Raw genomic sequence first — 18005 nt, forward strand, 5'->3', positions numbered from 1 at the left:
TTTGAGAAGACGATACGAAGAGGTATAAGAAGTCAACCTGAGGCACTTGCTGCGTCCGCAGCCCCGTGAGCTGAGCCCCTCGTTCACTTCTCTAACTTTGACCCCTGCCACGGTTCTCTTGCGTCACCCAACATGCCAAGGTCAGTCCTGCCTCAGGACCTTTGCACCTGCTGTGCTCTTCGCCTGGACTGCTTTTCCCACAAACCCTCCCATGGCTCCTCCTTCACTTCCTTTGGCTCCAACATCACCTTGTCAGAGAGGCATCTCCCAGTTACTCTACAATATTCCCATACCTGTTGTCTTGCTTCTCTTTATTCTTTCAAAAATTAAAAATCTTCACAGCTCTTAAACTAACTGAAGCTTTTACTTCTTTTGTTTACGTTGTCCTGGCACAGGACCTAGCATGTTACAGGCATGCGTGGAGGAAAACAGTGACATGTTACCTCCAGATAACTCGGAAGAAAACCTCAAAAGAAACATAGGAAGTTAATTCCCTACACTATCAATTTGGCTGAAGAAAACTGTTGGGCAGCGGGTCACATTTGGGAGGATAAGTCAGGTTTCTATCATGATCTTAGTGCCGCGGTTTAGCCCAGGGCTTAACAAATGTAGCATTTAAAGACTATTCAGACATTGTGGAAGGGATAAGAACAACTTTTTGTATCTTTTCGTTTCACCAAATCACTGCCAAGATGACAGCGAGATGCCAAAGATTCTACATCTAAATTATTGGAAAAGTCACATCAATATCTGAAGCAATAGAGTTCTCTTTCCATTTTCAGCCCACAGCGGCTTCTTCTGCAGTTCTCTGCTGTTTATCCTTCCTGCCTGTTCACATCATACAGAGGCTGACATAAACACAGGGCCATGGAAAAAGAGAAAAGGAAGAATCTGCATATAGAGTGAAAAGTTCGCTTTAATTTAAAAGAGAAAATTACATACGTATAAAAAAATCTTCAGTATCTGCAAAATGTTTTAAATAAAAAAATCATCCAGACAGAAATACGCACAGGGTTAGTTAAGAGATGGACTCTCTAGCCTGATTGTGGCTTCTGAAAACACACAGCGCTCACTCCAAGTGAGGGTGTTGCTCTTTCTGAAGGCGTTGAAATACATTATTCAGGACCCTAGGGACCAGTTCTGACCACCTGGGATAGAAGGACGCTAGACGATACGCCCTGCTTCCCAGGCGCACAGGGGTGAGAAAGGGATCCGATGACAGTGGCTTCCCCTTTTGCTGTGAAGGCGCAGCAGGCAGCCTGTACTTGGTTTTCTGCTAGATTTACGCCAAAGAAAGCCATTTAAGCAGGTGCTCTAGAGTTAGTGCCCTGCCTCTCCTCAGGGCCAGCAGGAAGAGTTCAGAGATTCATTTCAGGGAGCCGGGACTGATGCAAGTGAATGTTCACTAGCCTCAGCTTATTTGCTACAAAGGAGGGCGTGGCTACCAATTGTTTGCTGGCTGCAATAATCAAAAAGGAGCGTTCTGGAAGCTACAAACTTTCAGCCCCATGAACGAGAAATTATGCTGAACTACAGTGTCAGGGAAAAGAAACTAAGCATCCCCCAGTACTCTGGGCACGCATTAGAAAGATCTTAAAATGGAAAAGCCAACCTTATGGTAACTGGGGCTGAATCTGCAGTCTTAGGAGCAGCCTGTGGGACTCTGGGGATTAGAATGAGTATTTTAGGGGTGGGAATGTGGTCTCTTTTCAGATAAAATGGAAACAAACCCCACAGATGACCAACCGCTTCAGCACAGATTCATCTGCTCTAAGGTTACACGTCAGACATCAAAGGTCCTCTTGATGCACAGGAAGAACTGGTGATAACAGTGACAGTCAAGTTCACTCACCGAAATGAAAAATCCGAATGCCCCAAAATCAGCAGGCAGAGGAACGCTGACTACGATGCCCATCAGCATCTCCGGCACAGCCGGAGAGGGCGGATACCATCTGCAGATGGCCACGTGTTCAGCCTGCACTGCACCTGCGTCATCTTTCTAAAGTCTCCCAGCGATCGCACGAGAATGATAAAATTATTTCCAATTCACAGGTGAGGAAACTGAGGCCCCAAGACGTTAAGCAGCTTGTCCAAAATCACATCGTTAACATGTGGTAGAGAATTCAAAACCAGGTGTGTCTCCAGAGGCCCAGCTCTTAACCTGGGAGGCAGATGGCCCTGTACCTAGAATTCAGAGGGAATGCTGACTCCCAGTGGCCCCTAAGCTGTCACAGCTCAAAGTGGTGGTGGGACAGTCTTGCAAAGCTCAAGGTGACAAACCTGTCAGGCCTGCTGACGTGACAAACATCGCCACTGGAATTCCTTCAGCAGCGAGCGAAAATCACGGCCGCTTACCAGAAAGTTATCAATTCTTCATTTCAAAAAATAGTACAATGAAACTATAAATTATCTAAAGTTAACACTTCCAAATAAAACCCAAGCCTCCCAGGCACTTCAACGTCTAAAGCTTTTATTTATTAGTAGCTTCGTCTTGCAAGGTCAACAGGTGATGTGTCAGTAGGGGGAGGGTGCTATAAACCAGACATGGTGATGGATTTCTCCACGGTCACCCAAGTTTTCAAAACCACAAACTTCTACTTGGTCATCTGCTTAAGTCTGCCCACCCTCCCCTGGAGAATAAAAAAGTGAACAAGTTTTACAGGTCTGTTCTTCTTCAACTTTTCACTTTCAATCAGGACATGCACTTGTTACTAAAAAACTGCTGAAAGCACAATTTCAGGGCATCCTCTGCATATGAATTAAACCGGATTCCCCTTCCCCGATAAGTAACAAGAGGCCATTTTTCTGAAGGTTGTCTGAACAATTTCAAAGGCTATAACAAATCAAAATGTTCCCTGCATCTAATATCAAATGGGGCTGATGCCAACACTTATTAGAGGAATCAGATTCAAGCTTCTTCCCCCAACCGCCTCGACCCAAACACACACACACACAACTCTGAAGTGGGAAGAATGCGGGGATCAGAAATTACCCTGGAGGCAGCTCTGGCTGTCTTTGAAGGTTCCCTTTGATACCACCATTTCTTTTCCTCTCTTGTGCTAGGAGGCTAAAAGCAGCCTTTTTAAAATTGATATGGGATAATTAATGAAGCTATAGCATTAACATAACCTAAATCCCCTAATAAGATAAATTCAACCGAGACACTTATATTTTTTCAGCTAAGTCTGACTGGTGTAAAGTCAGGACAATGGCCAGGTATTCAACATGCTGAGTCATGGCTCTTTGCTCCTCCCTGATGACAATGAAGAGTAGGGTGGTAAGTCTTAACAGCATTTTTATATTTTGTTTGAGGAATTAGTCTGCTGGCGCTTGGCATCAAAAATAGGCATCACAGGTAAAGACGCAGGATGATCAGGGTAGAGGCCGTGGCTGTTAGTGCAAAGTGAGGGACAGGCTTGCTGGGATTCTAATGGGGGGAAAACCTGCCAGAGCTGGAAATCGGGGTGGCGTGGGGCCACTCTTGTAACAACAGGGCTAAGAACCCTTTCAGAAGCTGGTTGCTTTCGGTTTGGAAGAAGACAGACACCTGCACAGGCAGGAGGAATTCGCAGTTCAGACCCCGAAGCCGAGGAGAGGCTTTCCCAGCCGTCAGGGCAGCGATCCACCCCCAGGCAAGCGCTTAGGCACCAGCTCAGCAAATGCAGGGCTGCACCTCTGCAACAGCAGAGCCGCAGGCAATGTGTTCTTAGACCACACCTCAGGCTCCGAAGGCTCCTTCCAAACCTGCATTTTATTTGGGATGTGCCAGACGGGCCAACACGTTAATTGCACTAATGCTTGTATGTAGATAAATGTGTAAGTTCACATATACCAGTATCAGTACTAAAAAGAGAACACTAATAATGGCTGCACAACTTTATTTTTATCATTTGTAAGGTACTCTGAAAAAAAGGGGTGCATCGAATTGGCTGGGCTTAGATTCTGGGCGAGCTTCTCTGACAAATGCGGTAAATGTGCCTTTAAAACAACAAGTGGGGACTTCCCTGGTGGCGCAGTGGTTGGGACTCCGAGCTCCCAGTGCAGGGGGCCGGGGTTCGATCCCTGGTTAGGGAACTAGATCCCACATGCATGCCACAACTAAGGAGCCCAGGTTCCGCAACTAAGACCTAGCGCAACAAAATAAATATTTTAAAAAACAACAACAAACAACAACAACAAGAACAAGTGGACTCAGTCCTCCTAATCGTGCTCTTCCTGCTTTTAGGGTCCCTGCTTATCTCTAGGCCAATGTATGCAGCTGTGAAAGGAAGCAAGAGGTCTCCTGTACCATCTTTGCGATACGACTCAGAATGCAGGCTCCCAGACACACAGTCACTTTCCTTCTGGTGAACAGAGAACCCACGCTAATCCCTCATCAGGGAGCCACGACCCGTGTGCATGTGCGTGCTTCCTTTATTCTTTACTTACGACTTCACTCCCTGGTGCTCCGTCTAGTGCCCGTCTCTCATTTCTGATTCTCCATTCTTCCAGCCCACCTAAAGCATCTTCACATCCCCAGGAGGCTTTTTCATTACCCCTCCCGCACACTCTTATTCTACTGTGTTTTAGGCACTGAGGTATATCCACAGGAGGGAGAGAGTCTCGGGACAGAGCCTGGACCCTCGAGGAGCCCCTGGCAGATGGAGGTTTGGGACCTGGCTTGGTGAGTGACTGTAGGCAAGTCATTTTACCATGCTGGGTCTCAGTTTCCTTGTCTGGAAGATGAGTCTAACAGTGGTACCTACGGTTCCATAACCACTGGAGGCAAGGTCTGTTTCGCACAATGTCTACCAGACCAAACATGGAGGACGCTAGAATATTCATTAACTGCAAGACAGACATGCAACAAATAATCAGGACGGACTGATCCTAGTACTAGAGGAAGACTGTTCAAAATGCCACGGAGGTTCGAGTGGATGACGATCACTTGTACTGTGAGTAGAGGCAAACCCAGGCCTGCCATCTCCAGAGCCCGTGCTCACAGAAGAGGCCTCTGGGAAAACGGGGGCCAGATGAGAAGGGACAGAGCGCTCAGCCAGTGTAAAGCCGGTAAGCTCGCCAGGTGGACGGGAGGGGCAAGCGTCCCAGGTCAAGGGCACAGAGCACAGGTGCAAGCGTGGGCAAGAATCTGGCACGTTCTGGGAGCCACAAGTAGCACGAAAGGCTGGACAGTAAAAGACGAAATGTATGTAGAGTGACGGCAGATGAGGTCGCAAAGGCGGGCAGAGGCCAGACCATAGGCATTTCCACGCCTTGCTAAGGGGTCTGGATTCTATTCTACAAGCCAGATTTTTCGGAAGTGTGTTTTGCCTAACACCGGTGTCACAATATGCTCCAAGAATAAAGGAAGGAAAAAGATGGATGGTCAAATTAGCTGGGAAAAGACTGCATACGATGTGCCCCTCTTGGGAGATTCCCAGGCACTTAGGCAAACTACGTGCTTAAGAATTTCCACAGCAAAGAAAGAATCCTACTGAACTTTCTCTAACCCAGCGTTTCTCAAACTTTTTTGATCATGGATTGCTTTGTGCCTACCATCTACTAATATCCCACGTTGCTGCTTTGGGCAACGGGGACATGGCAGAAAGCAAGAAATCATCCCCTTGGCTGTGTATTTCAGGAAGACGGCTCTGGAGGCCAGGTGAGGGAGAGACGGCGGAGGGAAGCAGGACTGCAGACTGGAAGTGAGGAGGCTGGTGCAGCGACTCAGCGGAGAGAGGAGAAGCGAGGAGTGAAGATAGATGGGAGGGGCCCAGCTGGAGGGATAAAGAGGGAGATTCGCCAGGACCCACTATCAGACTCCATATGGAGACAGCGGAAGGAAGGCCTGAGCAGTGGTGGTACAGTCACCCTGGAGAAGGACCAGCTGAGGGAAACTGAGGTTGATTTTGGACAGGCTGAACTTGAGGTCCATCGGGGGAGGAGAGGTCTGACCTCGACACAAATCAGGAGTGATCCCTGTGCGGGGGACACGTGCAACCACAGGGGTACATGTAAGAATGGCCAAGGGGCATGAGAGGAGGGGGAAGAGAACCCCCAGTAATCTGGGAGTCAAGGGGGTAGATGGGAGGAAAGGAACTACCCATAGCAGCTGAGGAGGAGTAATCAGAGAGAAATTCTAGAAGAATACACGTGAGACTATTTTCTAATTCCCTTGTTTTAAGTGCAGAATAAAAATAATACTAATCATTTATTGACTATTAACTAGGTGGCAAACCGCTTGTGTTATTTCGGACACTTTCGGTATGGGGCAGTTAAATAAATACCATGTTCAAGATTGATGCTGACATTTCAACTCAGGTAAACCTCCACTCCTGAGAATCTCCACGCAGAGTGTGCCTCACTGGCGCCCTGCATTCGGCGTCTCTTACAGCATGGTCATTATTAGTATCTAGCTTTATGTATTTATTCTTTATATCCCCAAGTCACTTGTAAGTCCTTGGAGAGTAAGGGCGTGTTTCAAAGCAGGGGTGACTATAAAGTTGTAAATCTTGAACAGAGGCAACAAGAACCCTGTCTCTAGATGACCACTGACTCGGGCTCTTGGCGAGGGTCTCCACCGCCCCAGCCTTGCCTCTGCTGCTGCGAAGGAGTTTGGAATTTCTCGTCTAGAATCGCCATCTGAGTTTCTGAGTCACATACACAACAGATCACACTTGCCCCAATTATCTGTTTTATTCTCCACACTTGCTCCAAAGACACTTTGGTTTTTCCAAAAGGAAAAAGGAAAGCTTCCCTGGAGGACTGCTCTTCTCTCAATGGGGAGATGTATGAGAACTCTGCAGGGACCTGGGAGTAAGAGTAGCTTCCCATGGTGACAACACTCAAGTGGAATGTGGACATTCGAAATGCTGGGTTACTTGTTCAAAATACAAACCCACTTTACAATCCCAAAATACAGACCCACTTTATGGGTCACACCTTTTATATAACACACTCTTATGTGCTAAGCTACATTTGTCCCCTGTTTTTGGAGAACAGTCTATCCTCATTATAATGTGGCCGTTGGGTGGTAAGTGCTGGTACAAACAAACTTTTAAATTTTAACGGGATTCATGAAGAGAAGGGAAAGCTCCAGGGAGAGGTGAAGATGCAGGCTTAGTGTCAGGAAGTGACCAGGGTGTATCTGGGTGGGTATCTCTGGCAGAAGGCTCATTACGCTCTGGAAGCAAACACAAATGAAGGCTGTCGACTCCCATTAGCATCTTCTGGTGCTCTCTGCATCTCCATATGGAGAAGAGAAATTAGGGGTTCACGTGGGTGAACTTCGCATGAAACAAATCACTCCTGGAAATAACTCATCTTTTTTCAATTACAGTATTCAATATGGACTGCTATGGATAACCAACTTCTGGGGGCTCCTTGCTAGTTTCAAGGAAAATGATCATTATCAGGTTGTGTGTCACATTAACTTGAATTTTCCTCATGGTTCTAGGAAAAGCAAAATGCTGAACCCTGGGCTATTGATGTGCTGTGCGACTAGGCAAAAAAAAAGAAAAAAGAAAAAGAAGGGAAAGAAAAGAAAGGAAGAAAGAAATTCATTTCCTCAGAAGACACATTTAATGAGGCAACTGGGGGTCTAAGGTGATAAATTAGAAATTCAACTAAGGGTAACAGGCTTAAAGGAAAAAGCAGAAGCTTGATGAAAAATGCAAGGAGAGAGAGAGAAATGTTTTTTGTAAAGTGTTCAGCTTCATACTGATACAGCTGTGATTGCTAGTGTTTAATGTCATTCATCTGGGACTCTATTACCTTTGTTCTGGGATACAGAAAATAAAGGAAAAAACCAAAGACTCCAGAATGCTTACCTTGCCATCCTCCGTGTGGACGTTTTCATTATACCCCTTTACTATCGTTCGATCAATGAACAGGCTCCGCATGACAACGATCACTTTCAACACCTTTCCCAAGGTCACCTGTCAAAACACACGTGTACAAGCAGGAATGCTTACATTGGAACATGCAAATCACATGAATTGGGCGAGACAATGAGAAGAAGAGAGGATCACCTCTCCTCCTGTTCCTGAGAGACACACCAGTGGACACTCGGAGGAAAGACGCGGTGGTCGCGCCTTGTGCCAGCCTCCTAAGGCGTTTAAGGTGGCGCAGGTCCCAATTCATCTAACTACCCTGAATTTATTTATAATATTGGCTTAGAAACTCTCAGGATAATTTCCAAATGTTTACTATCTGCTGGATAAAGTAAGTTTCCCTTTTTTTTTTTTTTCCTGTCTTAAGATTACCTTCTTCAAAGACTATCCTACAATTCTGGCCTTCTAGGAGTTAGAGCACATTTGTTTTCATATTATGTCGTGAGCCTATGTACACCCATAGACTATGCAGAGAGTACAGTAGAGGGGTGAAAGACAGGCGCCAGATATCCCCTGGTTGAACTATCCATTTTGTTTTTAATATTTATTTGGCTGTGTGGGATCTTCGTTGCGGCACGAGGGATCTTTTTTAGTTGCGGCATGTGGGATCTAGTTCCCTGACCAGGGATCGAACCCAGGTCCCTTGCACTGGGGGCACGGAGTCTTAGCCACTGTACCACCAGGGAAATCCCTGGACTATCTATTTTTAACAGCTGGTAAAAAGTGGAGCAGTTCTGAAGGTAAACGAAAAGTAGCTGAATTTTATCTCCAAAAAGGAACGTGATCCTGTAAATACATTTAAGTGCTTTTACTCCCTCAGAACCTAAGCACATGTTATAGATTAAAAACAAACAAACAAACAAAAAACCTAAAAAGAGTGCAGTTTCACACATGCCAGGGAAGAAGTGACCTGCTGGGCTTGCTGAAGAGGCTCAGCCTTCAGGATAGAAACGGCGCCTTCTTCTCTTTTCGGGGCTCACGAAACCCTTCTGATGCTTTGTCAAGCCTCCTCTTTCATTTCCTAGATGAGATCCTAAAAGCAGACTCAAAGGACCCAACCCAAGGCCCACTGTCTGGGTTGGTCCATGAGGCTCTGACATCACAGAACTGGCTAAAAGGAGTCCTGCTGGGCTCAGACAAGAGTCTCTGCCCCAAGCAGCAACCCGAATCCTGCGACTCAAGCAGCAGGCCATTCTCGGGACGCCACCTTCAACCATCCTTTCCTTACAGTTCTTAACCTACTGTTCAAAACAACAACGGTCTTCTCTTCTTGATCAGTCCTGGGTGTCAGTGAACATTACTAATACCTAGCTCCTTCAGTAACGTCTAGTGCTGAGTTGATCTCTATTTCTATATGCCCCAATCAGTACAGAATATAAACGGGGTAAGAAAAAGATATGACGTGCTTATTTACATTTAAGAGAGTGTTAAAAGCACCTTATTTCTGGATAGTACTTTTAAATATTGCTATACCATGTAACATTTAATAGGTCATTTCTTGCATAACTGGAAATCACTATTTAAGGATGCCAGTAAACCAGCAAGGTAGTAACAGAAACTCTGTCTCTAGTTTACATGCAGTCTTGGAAGGAAGCAAGGGAGGGAGAGGAACCCAGTTACAGTTCCGGCAGTCATAAGCACCGAAATTAACAGCCCCTTGCTGGGTTACAGTGAAGGTCCAACATACCCCGTCCAACAGTGCCACCATTTTCTAACATATTTTAACTCTCTTTGCTAAAAAGCGTAGATAACTAAGCAATTGTTTCCTTAAAAGAAACAAAATCTAGCTGACTTTAACTGATAAATTCCCTTAGGAATTTCTCAAGCTTCTTAAAATGAAATTAAAAAAAAAAAAACAAAAACAGGGCTTCCCTGGTGGCACAGTGGTTGAGAATCTGCCTGCCAATGTAGGGGACACGGGTCGTTCGAGCTCTGGTCTGGGAAGATCCCACATGCTGTGGAGCAACTGGGCCCGTGAGCCACAACTACTGAGGCTGCGCGTCTGGAGCCTGTGCTCCACAACAAGAGAGGCCGCGACAGTAAGAGGCCCACGCACCGTGATGAAGAGTGGCCCCCGCTCGCCGCAACTAGAGAAAGCCCTCGCACAGAAACAAAGACCCAACATGGCCAAAAATAAATAAATAAATAGGAAAAAAAAAAACCACACTAAAGATACTAGAAATGTTATATTTAATTTTTTTTGTTTTTATAAGTGATTTTTGGTATTTTAAAGTTAATAGTAAAATAGTTAATAAATGCTTATTATGGAAAAATCTAAAACTAGAGAAAAAGGGAATAAAATAATTGTTTATAGACTTTCCGTCCAAAGCTAATCACCACTTTAACATTTTGGGGTGCTTCCTTTTAATCTTTTTACTATCAAAGATGCACGGTTTTTGAATTTTTCACGTTTATAATTGAAACTAAACATATCATTTCAAGTCAAAATTTTATTTAAAATTATGAGGTAAGCATCATTCCATACTGCTGTGTAGTCCTCAAAACTGGCATTACACGTGGCCTGGCATTCTACTGAGTGGCTATACTATAATTTCTTTAACCATTCACCTATTGCTGGACATTAGCTGCTTCCAAATTTTCCCTAATATTAATATTAGGCTGCAATGTGCCCTTTTGTTCACCAAATTTTTGCTGCATTTGGTATTACTTCCTGAGGATAGATTGGTAGAATTGTAATTACTGGGGCAAACAGTACAAATATTGTAAGGCTTTTAATACAATCTACCAGAAGGGTTAAGAACAGTATTGTCAGCACCCCACTCTTATCAGCAGTGGGTGTTATTAAATCAAAACAAAACAAAATAAAATCCACCCCCTCCCAGAAGTACCGACTTAAAATTACCTTCTTTAAACCTTTCATTATGGAAGACTTAAAAAAACATATACAGAAGTAAATGAAATAGTGTAAAGAACCCCCATGGACCCATCCCAATGTCAACAGCTATAAGTCTCGGGCAGATCTTTGTTTTACCTACACCCTCACCTACTTTTCCCTTCCGGAATTATTTTGAAACAAAGAAGAGCCATGGTCTCGTTTTATCTGTAAATATTTCAGTCTGTATCTCTAAAAGATAAGGGCTCTGAAAACAAAAAAAACATAGCCATGCTGCCACTCCACATCTAAAACAACAACAGGAATTCTCCAGTGTTATCAAACCTGCAGTTCGGTCAGTGTTCATTTCCAACAGTCTCATAAATGCCACATTAAAAAAGAAAATTTGCTTGTATCAGGATCTGAGTATGGTCCACACAGTGGAACTGGCTGACCTATCTCATAAGTCTCTCCTAAACTAAAGGTATCCCTCTCTCTATCCCCTCTCCCCATGCTATTTGCTGAAGAAACTGGGTCATTTTTGCTATAGAGTTTTCCACAGTCTGGATTTTGCAGATGGCGTCCCGGTGGTGTACATGTTACTCCTTACTCTGTACTTCCTGTAAATTGGTAACTAGATGAGATTCAGGCTTGATTTTTTTTTTTGGCAAGACTACTTCACAGGGGTGTCACAGACTACCGACAGGAGGCATGTGAGGTCAGGGGTCTCAGTTCGTGATGCTGGCAGATGATGACCCATTAAATTCACCAGGGGTTACAGACGGTCGTATTCCAATGAGATCAACAGCCTTCATTTATTAGCTGGAACACTTTTATAAAGAAAAACTTCCCCTATCTACTAACTGGTTACCCAGCGGTAGAATTTATTATATGTGTGAGAGAAGATAAATGCTCAATTCTTTCCATTTATTTACCAGCTTTCTTTTTTTAAACTTTTAATTTTATATTGGAGTATAGTTGATTGACAATGCTGTGTTACTTTCAGGTGTACAGCAAAGTGATTCAGTTATACACATACCAGTTTTCAAACAACGCACTGTTTCACTAGTTCACTTCCAATGTAGATGGCTTAGTTTTTTTCCCTTAACATTATTATAAACTCAAAGAGTGAAACATATTTGATATATTTTTGTCTGATGCCATTGTTCTTCTTACGGACGCTCGAATGTTCTGTCTGTGGCTGGTAGGCATCTACTTGAGGCTGAATCCTTTCGTCGTAACCCTAGTCTCTGTGGTGGCTTCCTTGCTGTCTGGTATATGATAACCCAGGCCTGTCCTGTACGGTTCCCACCTGAGGTCATGAATCAGCCACCTCCTCAAGCAACTCTGGCTCCTTCCAGTGGGAAATGGTATTTCAAGAGCGCGACCAGAGCAAGGGGCAAATCATTTTTTGATAGGTTAAATTTTTTGTTTTTCATGCTATGAATCTGGATTAGGATAGTTTTTCCTTTCCCCCTTTTTTTCTTATCCTACATTCATTTATGTATTGAGGTTTAAGCGTTTCAACTTCTTTTCTAATAAAAAAATACGATACTCCGCAGTCATATGGCCCCCCCTACTCCTGCCCCCCCATCATACTTCACACCTCTGCCCTCCACCCTCAGCCCGTCATGACTCCCCCCCACCCCTCCTGCCCGGTTTGCTCTGGAGTCCTGGGATAGGCTGGTTCTCCATGCCCCGCCTCGTGCGCTGTGGCTTCACGCTATCAGGGAAGGTGCATGAGCCAGGCAGGCTCACCAAGAACACCCCTCCAGCTTGTGTCTATCCCGGGCTGCGCTAGTTTATGGACACTCAGTGCTATGAAGTCTGGCTCTGGTTTACTTTTGTTATCTCTTGAACTCGTCAAGGTCTATGAAGTTTGTCAATTCTTATTTTTTATAGAGCCAGGAAGGACCCTGGTACTCAACTGGATTGAATATGCACAGTTATGGCTTTTTGAATTTTTAACATGGTCATAAGGAAACTGCATACACAATTTTGAAGCTTAACATTTCGAGGCTTTGGAATCAGGTGCATTTGGAATTGGGTCTCGGCTCTGCTACTGGAAAGCTTGGCCCAGTTACTTACCTTCTGTGAACATCACTTTCCTCCAGCTAATGGAGATAATGACCGCGAGGAGTCAAGGAGACAAGGCGCCTGGTGAGGGGTGTGGCGCGGGGCCTGGTTCCCAGGGGCAGCTATTGCTACTCAGCCCAAAACCTTGTCTGGACTTCACAGAGGCGAAATGATTTGAAGCCAGCTAACATCAAAGCTGGAACCGGAAGGGCTGCTGCCTCCGGTCCAGTGAAATTGCCGCCTATGCTAATTTGCCTTTCTGCTGTCACACCTGGGGCTAAAGGGACACTGCAGAGAGTGGGTGACAGTTGTGCAGGCCCTGAAGTATGAACAAAAATGTGTTCCTGTTGAATGACTGCTGAGAGTCTGCGAGCCTGAGGTGCAGGCGGTGTGGGGAGGGCCCGAAGCTGCCACGAAGGCTGATCTTGCGGACTCCCAGAAGAGGCCATTTACTGTGAAGGTCAAGCGCACTGGGACTCCGTGCCACACCTGTCCCTTACAGGCAGGGTGACCAAGGGCAAGTCGGGCCACCTCTCGTGCCTGCTCGCACAGCCGCAAGACGCGGAGCGGCCCGCTGAGGAATGAAGTGCGACGACGATCCGTGGGAGACACGCGGCCGCGGGCCATCAGCCTTCGTTCTCCTCAGAGGTGGTGCGGTGGAGAGGGTCCTGTGAGCCCTTCGAGCCCTGCCCTCAGATGGAGCTTCACGTGTGCTCTTCCCAGCTCGCACGTCACCCTATAATGATTCAGATCCTTATGTATCTGGACTGTGCCAGTTCGTATCTGGATGCAGCAGGTTGCAGTGACCTTGGAGTTTTGGTAGACCGATCCGGCGGTGCACCATATACAGACCACCAGCACCGTTCTACAAACTAGCCAGTGCTGGCCATGGCTGGAGCAAAACGCCCAGAGACGGGACCACAACTGCTATGGGATCCCACAAATAAAGCTAATGCATCTGGTACCGAAGCGGGCTTGCCGTTGCCAAGGTAACCCTTCTTCCACACTGAGCAGGTCACTCACTACCTCCGCGTCTGTCCCCGTGTGTTCAGATGGCAAGTTGTGAAGAGTCTAGGAGTGCACTGTGCTTCCCCAACGGGGACCAAGGAGCGCTTGGAAAGGAAGCCGCTGGGCTGGACCACCCAGCTGGCCGTCACCCTTTCAGGAAGTGCCCTTAGAGATGCTGTCACAGCCCATCCCTTTGTGGGGGCTGCGTCAGCGGTCTTATCTGTTCTATGGCAGTCGCCTACCAAGCTGTATGGCATTGGGAGAATTTCTAGTTCACTACGGCGAGGCAAGTCGCAAAGTGGGAGGCAAGTGGAGGAGAATAGCAAACGTATTTCATTCTGCTCTGCTGCTGACTGCTATCCAACGCAAACGTGACAAATCTGGTAGTTGAGACGTTATTTACACTGGCAGACCAGGTGAGCTTGGAAGGTGGGAGAAGCTGACCGCTTGCCACCTCACTCCCCTGGGCTTGTGCAGGGAGAAGGCACCCTGAGCCTGAGCAATAGCTGTGTCTAGGATGCAGCGGAGGCGAGCTGACCAAAGGCTCATCTGCACGAGGAACCTGGACTGGACACAGCACCCCCTGGCCCGGCGTAAAGCACGTGTGTGGGAGGTGAAGTGGGGAGCACACTATCTGTCACTCAGACAAAGGCTGCATGGATGAGCTCTGATTCTGGGGCAGGGATACAGTTAAAAAAAAAAAAAGAAGCCAACCATATATACACATGTCCACAAATGTTATTTTCCAGGTACAAACAAGGTAAAAGTTTACTGTGTAGGTGTCCTTAAGGGGCCTGCTGTACTTGAAATGATGTTTTTCAAAGTGTAGTTAGAAAGGGGTGGGGAGGGAGGGAGAGAGGGGCAGACAGGCACCTATAGGAGGTTCAGGAACAGTTTTTCTTCAGTACAGAACCAAGAACCTTCCTCTCTGTACTAATGACAAAGAAAGATGAGGAAAAAGTGGATGATCCCAGTAAGCACCTATTTATTGAATATATAAGCGTATGTGTTACCTGAAGCACTGGGCAAGGGCACTACTTCAGAGGATCATGTACCTTCAGAGCTGGCAAGTTTTAAAAAGTCATTTTCTCCAACTCCTCCATTTTCTAAGGGGTAAACTGAAGCCTAGAGAGGTTAAGAGGTATCAGATACGGCTCCTACCTTGAAGGAGGTGATACAACTGACACATGCCTGAACTAACTGGAGGGGGGTACACGGCGCTTTACCATGTGGGGCTCACCGTGTACCTGAGAAGTTTTGGGGAGAAGAGTGCTGCGTCGCTGAGCTGTCGGAACATGCTTGGTTGGGCGCCTGTCCGTTTTACCCCACGTTTTGAAAGGTGGAGTTGGCCGTATAGACGCGCACTCCCCAGACGACGTCCCATGAAACATTCCTCCAAGAGATGTTCTTAGATGTGACCTGGAAAACACGTTCCCCCAAGCTTTTCCCTGACGCCTGGGGGGGTCTTCCCCCGAATAACGCGGACACCCCCTCGGCTCTATGACAAGGACTGGGGCGTGCCCACGGGGCTGTAGTTTCCTCCTCTACCTAAGAGCCCTGCAGTACAGCCCAGGCAGGTAGGTGTCTCAGTCTCACTCTGAACAGAAGGAAGCCGAGGTTTAGCACAGCTTCGAGGGCAAGGTCACTACTCTTCTGCACAGGGCCAGGCGCCTGCCTCTTGCTGTTTCCCCTTCTCATGCCCGGTCCATGATCCCGCAGCAGCGTCTCTACATCACAAGACACGGCGACCACAGAGCCTTGGACCATCTCATCCTCAAACCGCCGGCCATACTTTCTGGAACTCTGGTAAGTGGCTCAAAACTGTGCTTCACAAGGCTCCTGGCTTCCCTCCCAAATGGCTTTGTACTCGACCTCATCTATAAGATGCCACTCACACACTTGCTTTGTCTTTTTAGTGGTTTTTTTTTTTTAAGTGAGCGCTCTGAATTCTGCACAGCTGCTAGGTATGTGCAGCCCTGACAGAATCGTGCTGGGCGAAATTGTTCTCCTGACAGCAGGCCTCTCAGAGCTGCAGCAGCAAGGACTGGGGCCTAGAGGTTCAGAGGGAAACCGGCTGCTGCTTCTTTCTAGGAAAACTGTAAAACTGGAAATAGCCAAGAGAAAACGGAGACAGACCAACCCTGAAAGGCTGAAACGCTGGCCAAGCTGAGGGAGCGAAGATAAACTCGCTGTCATGGCTGGAAGAGGAGGTCACTGGTGCGAGGAGCTGGGCAGTAACCCAGTTGTAACAAGAAAATGGGCTGCGTGACTTGGAAACCAAGAGGTCAGACGGAGGGAGCATCAAAGATAAAACTGAAATTCCTCTACGCTGAAGGTCACCTGTTTTTTGCTCAATGGGGTGGCTCAGTTACGCCTCTGCTGATAAAATGCAATGCAACGTAGTGTGATACAAGAAAGAGAAAATCAAACTGGAAAGCGACTCCCATGGATGGGCTAGATTTGAGACGTGAAGTTGTTACAGCCTCAAGATGTGAATTATATCTTCCCTTTTGACAAAGACCTAAAGTACGGCAGATAAGCTGACTTCAGGTTCTGCTACCAACAAGTTAGAAAATCAACTTGCCAGCAAGGCAAGCAAGCACGGGAGTTACGTGTAAGGACTCTGGGGGAAGCAAAGACCTGAGTGTAGATCTCAGCTCTGCCCCCTCCTGGCTGTGTGACTTGCGGCAGGTTACCTGGCCTATTAAGCCCCGGCTCTCTTGCCTGTAGGACCCAGGATAAGGCTACTGTGGGGAGGAAATGACACCAGACTTGTGAAGGGCTTAGCACTGTGATTCAAACATGGCCAGCACGCTATCGCCACCCGCGGTCATGCCGGGTGACTCCCTCCTTGCCCTTGTCATGGGGCACAGGCAGCATGGGGAGGGGGCGAGGGCCAGGGCTCGGGAGCCTGAGAGACCCAAGGTCAAATTCTGCCTCTGCCGTGTACAAAGCAGCGTGGCTCTGGGGAAACCAACTCACGTGAGCTCTGGCTTCCTCGTCTCTAAGATGGAACCTTTTATAAGGACTGGGCAACCACTGCTATTAAGTGTCCAGGGGAGTCACTACTGTCACTCGCTACGTGGTAGCAACTGCTGTACCACTGCGGTAATCCTTTCTAACAGTTACGAAGCGCGCCGCCTAATAAGATAGGCTCATTTTTCTTTAGGTGGCTTATGCCCTTGATGAGTACATTTGCATCATCTCCTAAGGAGCCATCAGAGTTAACAATCTGGGCACTTCTGATCTTCCTGAACCCATTCCTCTCTTCAAAAGTCACAACTGCCCTGGTGGGAGTGGAGTTTCATCAGAGAGGTCTTACTCATTCTCCAAATTCGTTTTCTTTTCTTTTCTTTTTTTTTTTTTTGTGGTACGCGGGCCTCTCACTGTTGTGGCCTCTCCCGTTGCGGAGCACAGGCTCCGGACGCGCAGGCCCAGCGGCCATGGCTCACGGGCCCAGCCGCTCCGAGGCACGTGGGATCCTCCCGGACCGGGGCACGAACCCGTGTCCCCTGCATCGGCAGGCGGACTCTCAACCACTGCGCCACCAGCGAAGCCCTCCAAGTTCGTTTTCATGACAGGGACGGATTAAGAAATAAGTTTCCATTTCATACGATAAATAACAACTTCCTCACAGCCATCCACTCTCATCTGGCTTCATGTTCCCCTCAACAACAACAAAATTCACACACAATGTAAAGAAGCAAAAAGACAACAGAGAAAAACTGTGCTTCCTGACCTTGGTTTCTGGCTACCTTACAGGGTTTCCCTTGCAGTGTCACGAAAAATCCCCCAAACCGTCAAAACAGAATTTAGTTCATTTTCATTTATAAAACATACATTCAAATATATAACATAAACCCCTCTGGGAAAAAGGAGAATACGACGCCTGTATAAAAATAGGGCATCGAGATTCCAAAAAGATGTTGGGAGAATGAAGTGGGATACGGGTTAGCTGACAAAAGGAGAAGCTGACTATTGTTTTCTCCAATATGCTGAAAACGTCAAGTTTCTACTAAGGGATGTGATGCGGAATCCCCGTCAGCACACACACCCTTCACTTGTCCCCTGCCCTGAACACGGCAGTAAGGAAGCCACCGCACTCAACGTTCCCGTCTTGCAGGACATGCCTGCTGCCCGGAAAGCAGCTATTTTCTCTCCTGGGCGGAACCAGTTGGCCCAGGGGTAGGAACTGGGTCTGGTACAGAAGGTTCTCC

General features: G+C 46.9%; 1 protein-coding gene across 1 annotated transcript in view; it reads right to left on the minus strand.

Moving 5' to 3' along the window:
- The window catches only part of MED27 (mediator complex subunit 27), a 197428-nt gene that overhangs the window by 20926 nt on the left and 158497 nt on the right, over nt 1-18005 (minus strand). Inside the window, exon 5 of the mRNA XM_079927719.1 lies at nt 7809-7916. Coding sequence (XP_079783845.1) covers nt 7809-7916 — 108 coding nt within the window. The remainder of the gene's footprint in view (nt 1-7808; nt 7917-18005) is intronic.

This window comes from Stenella coeruleoalba (assembly GCF_951394435.1).
Source record: "Stenella coeruleoalba genome assembly, chromosome: 7".
Lineage (NCBI taxonomy): Eukaryota > Metazoa > Chordata > Mammalia > Artiodactyla > Delphinidae > Stenella > Stenella coeruleoalba.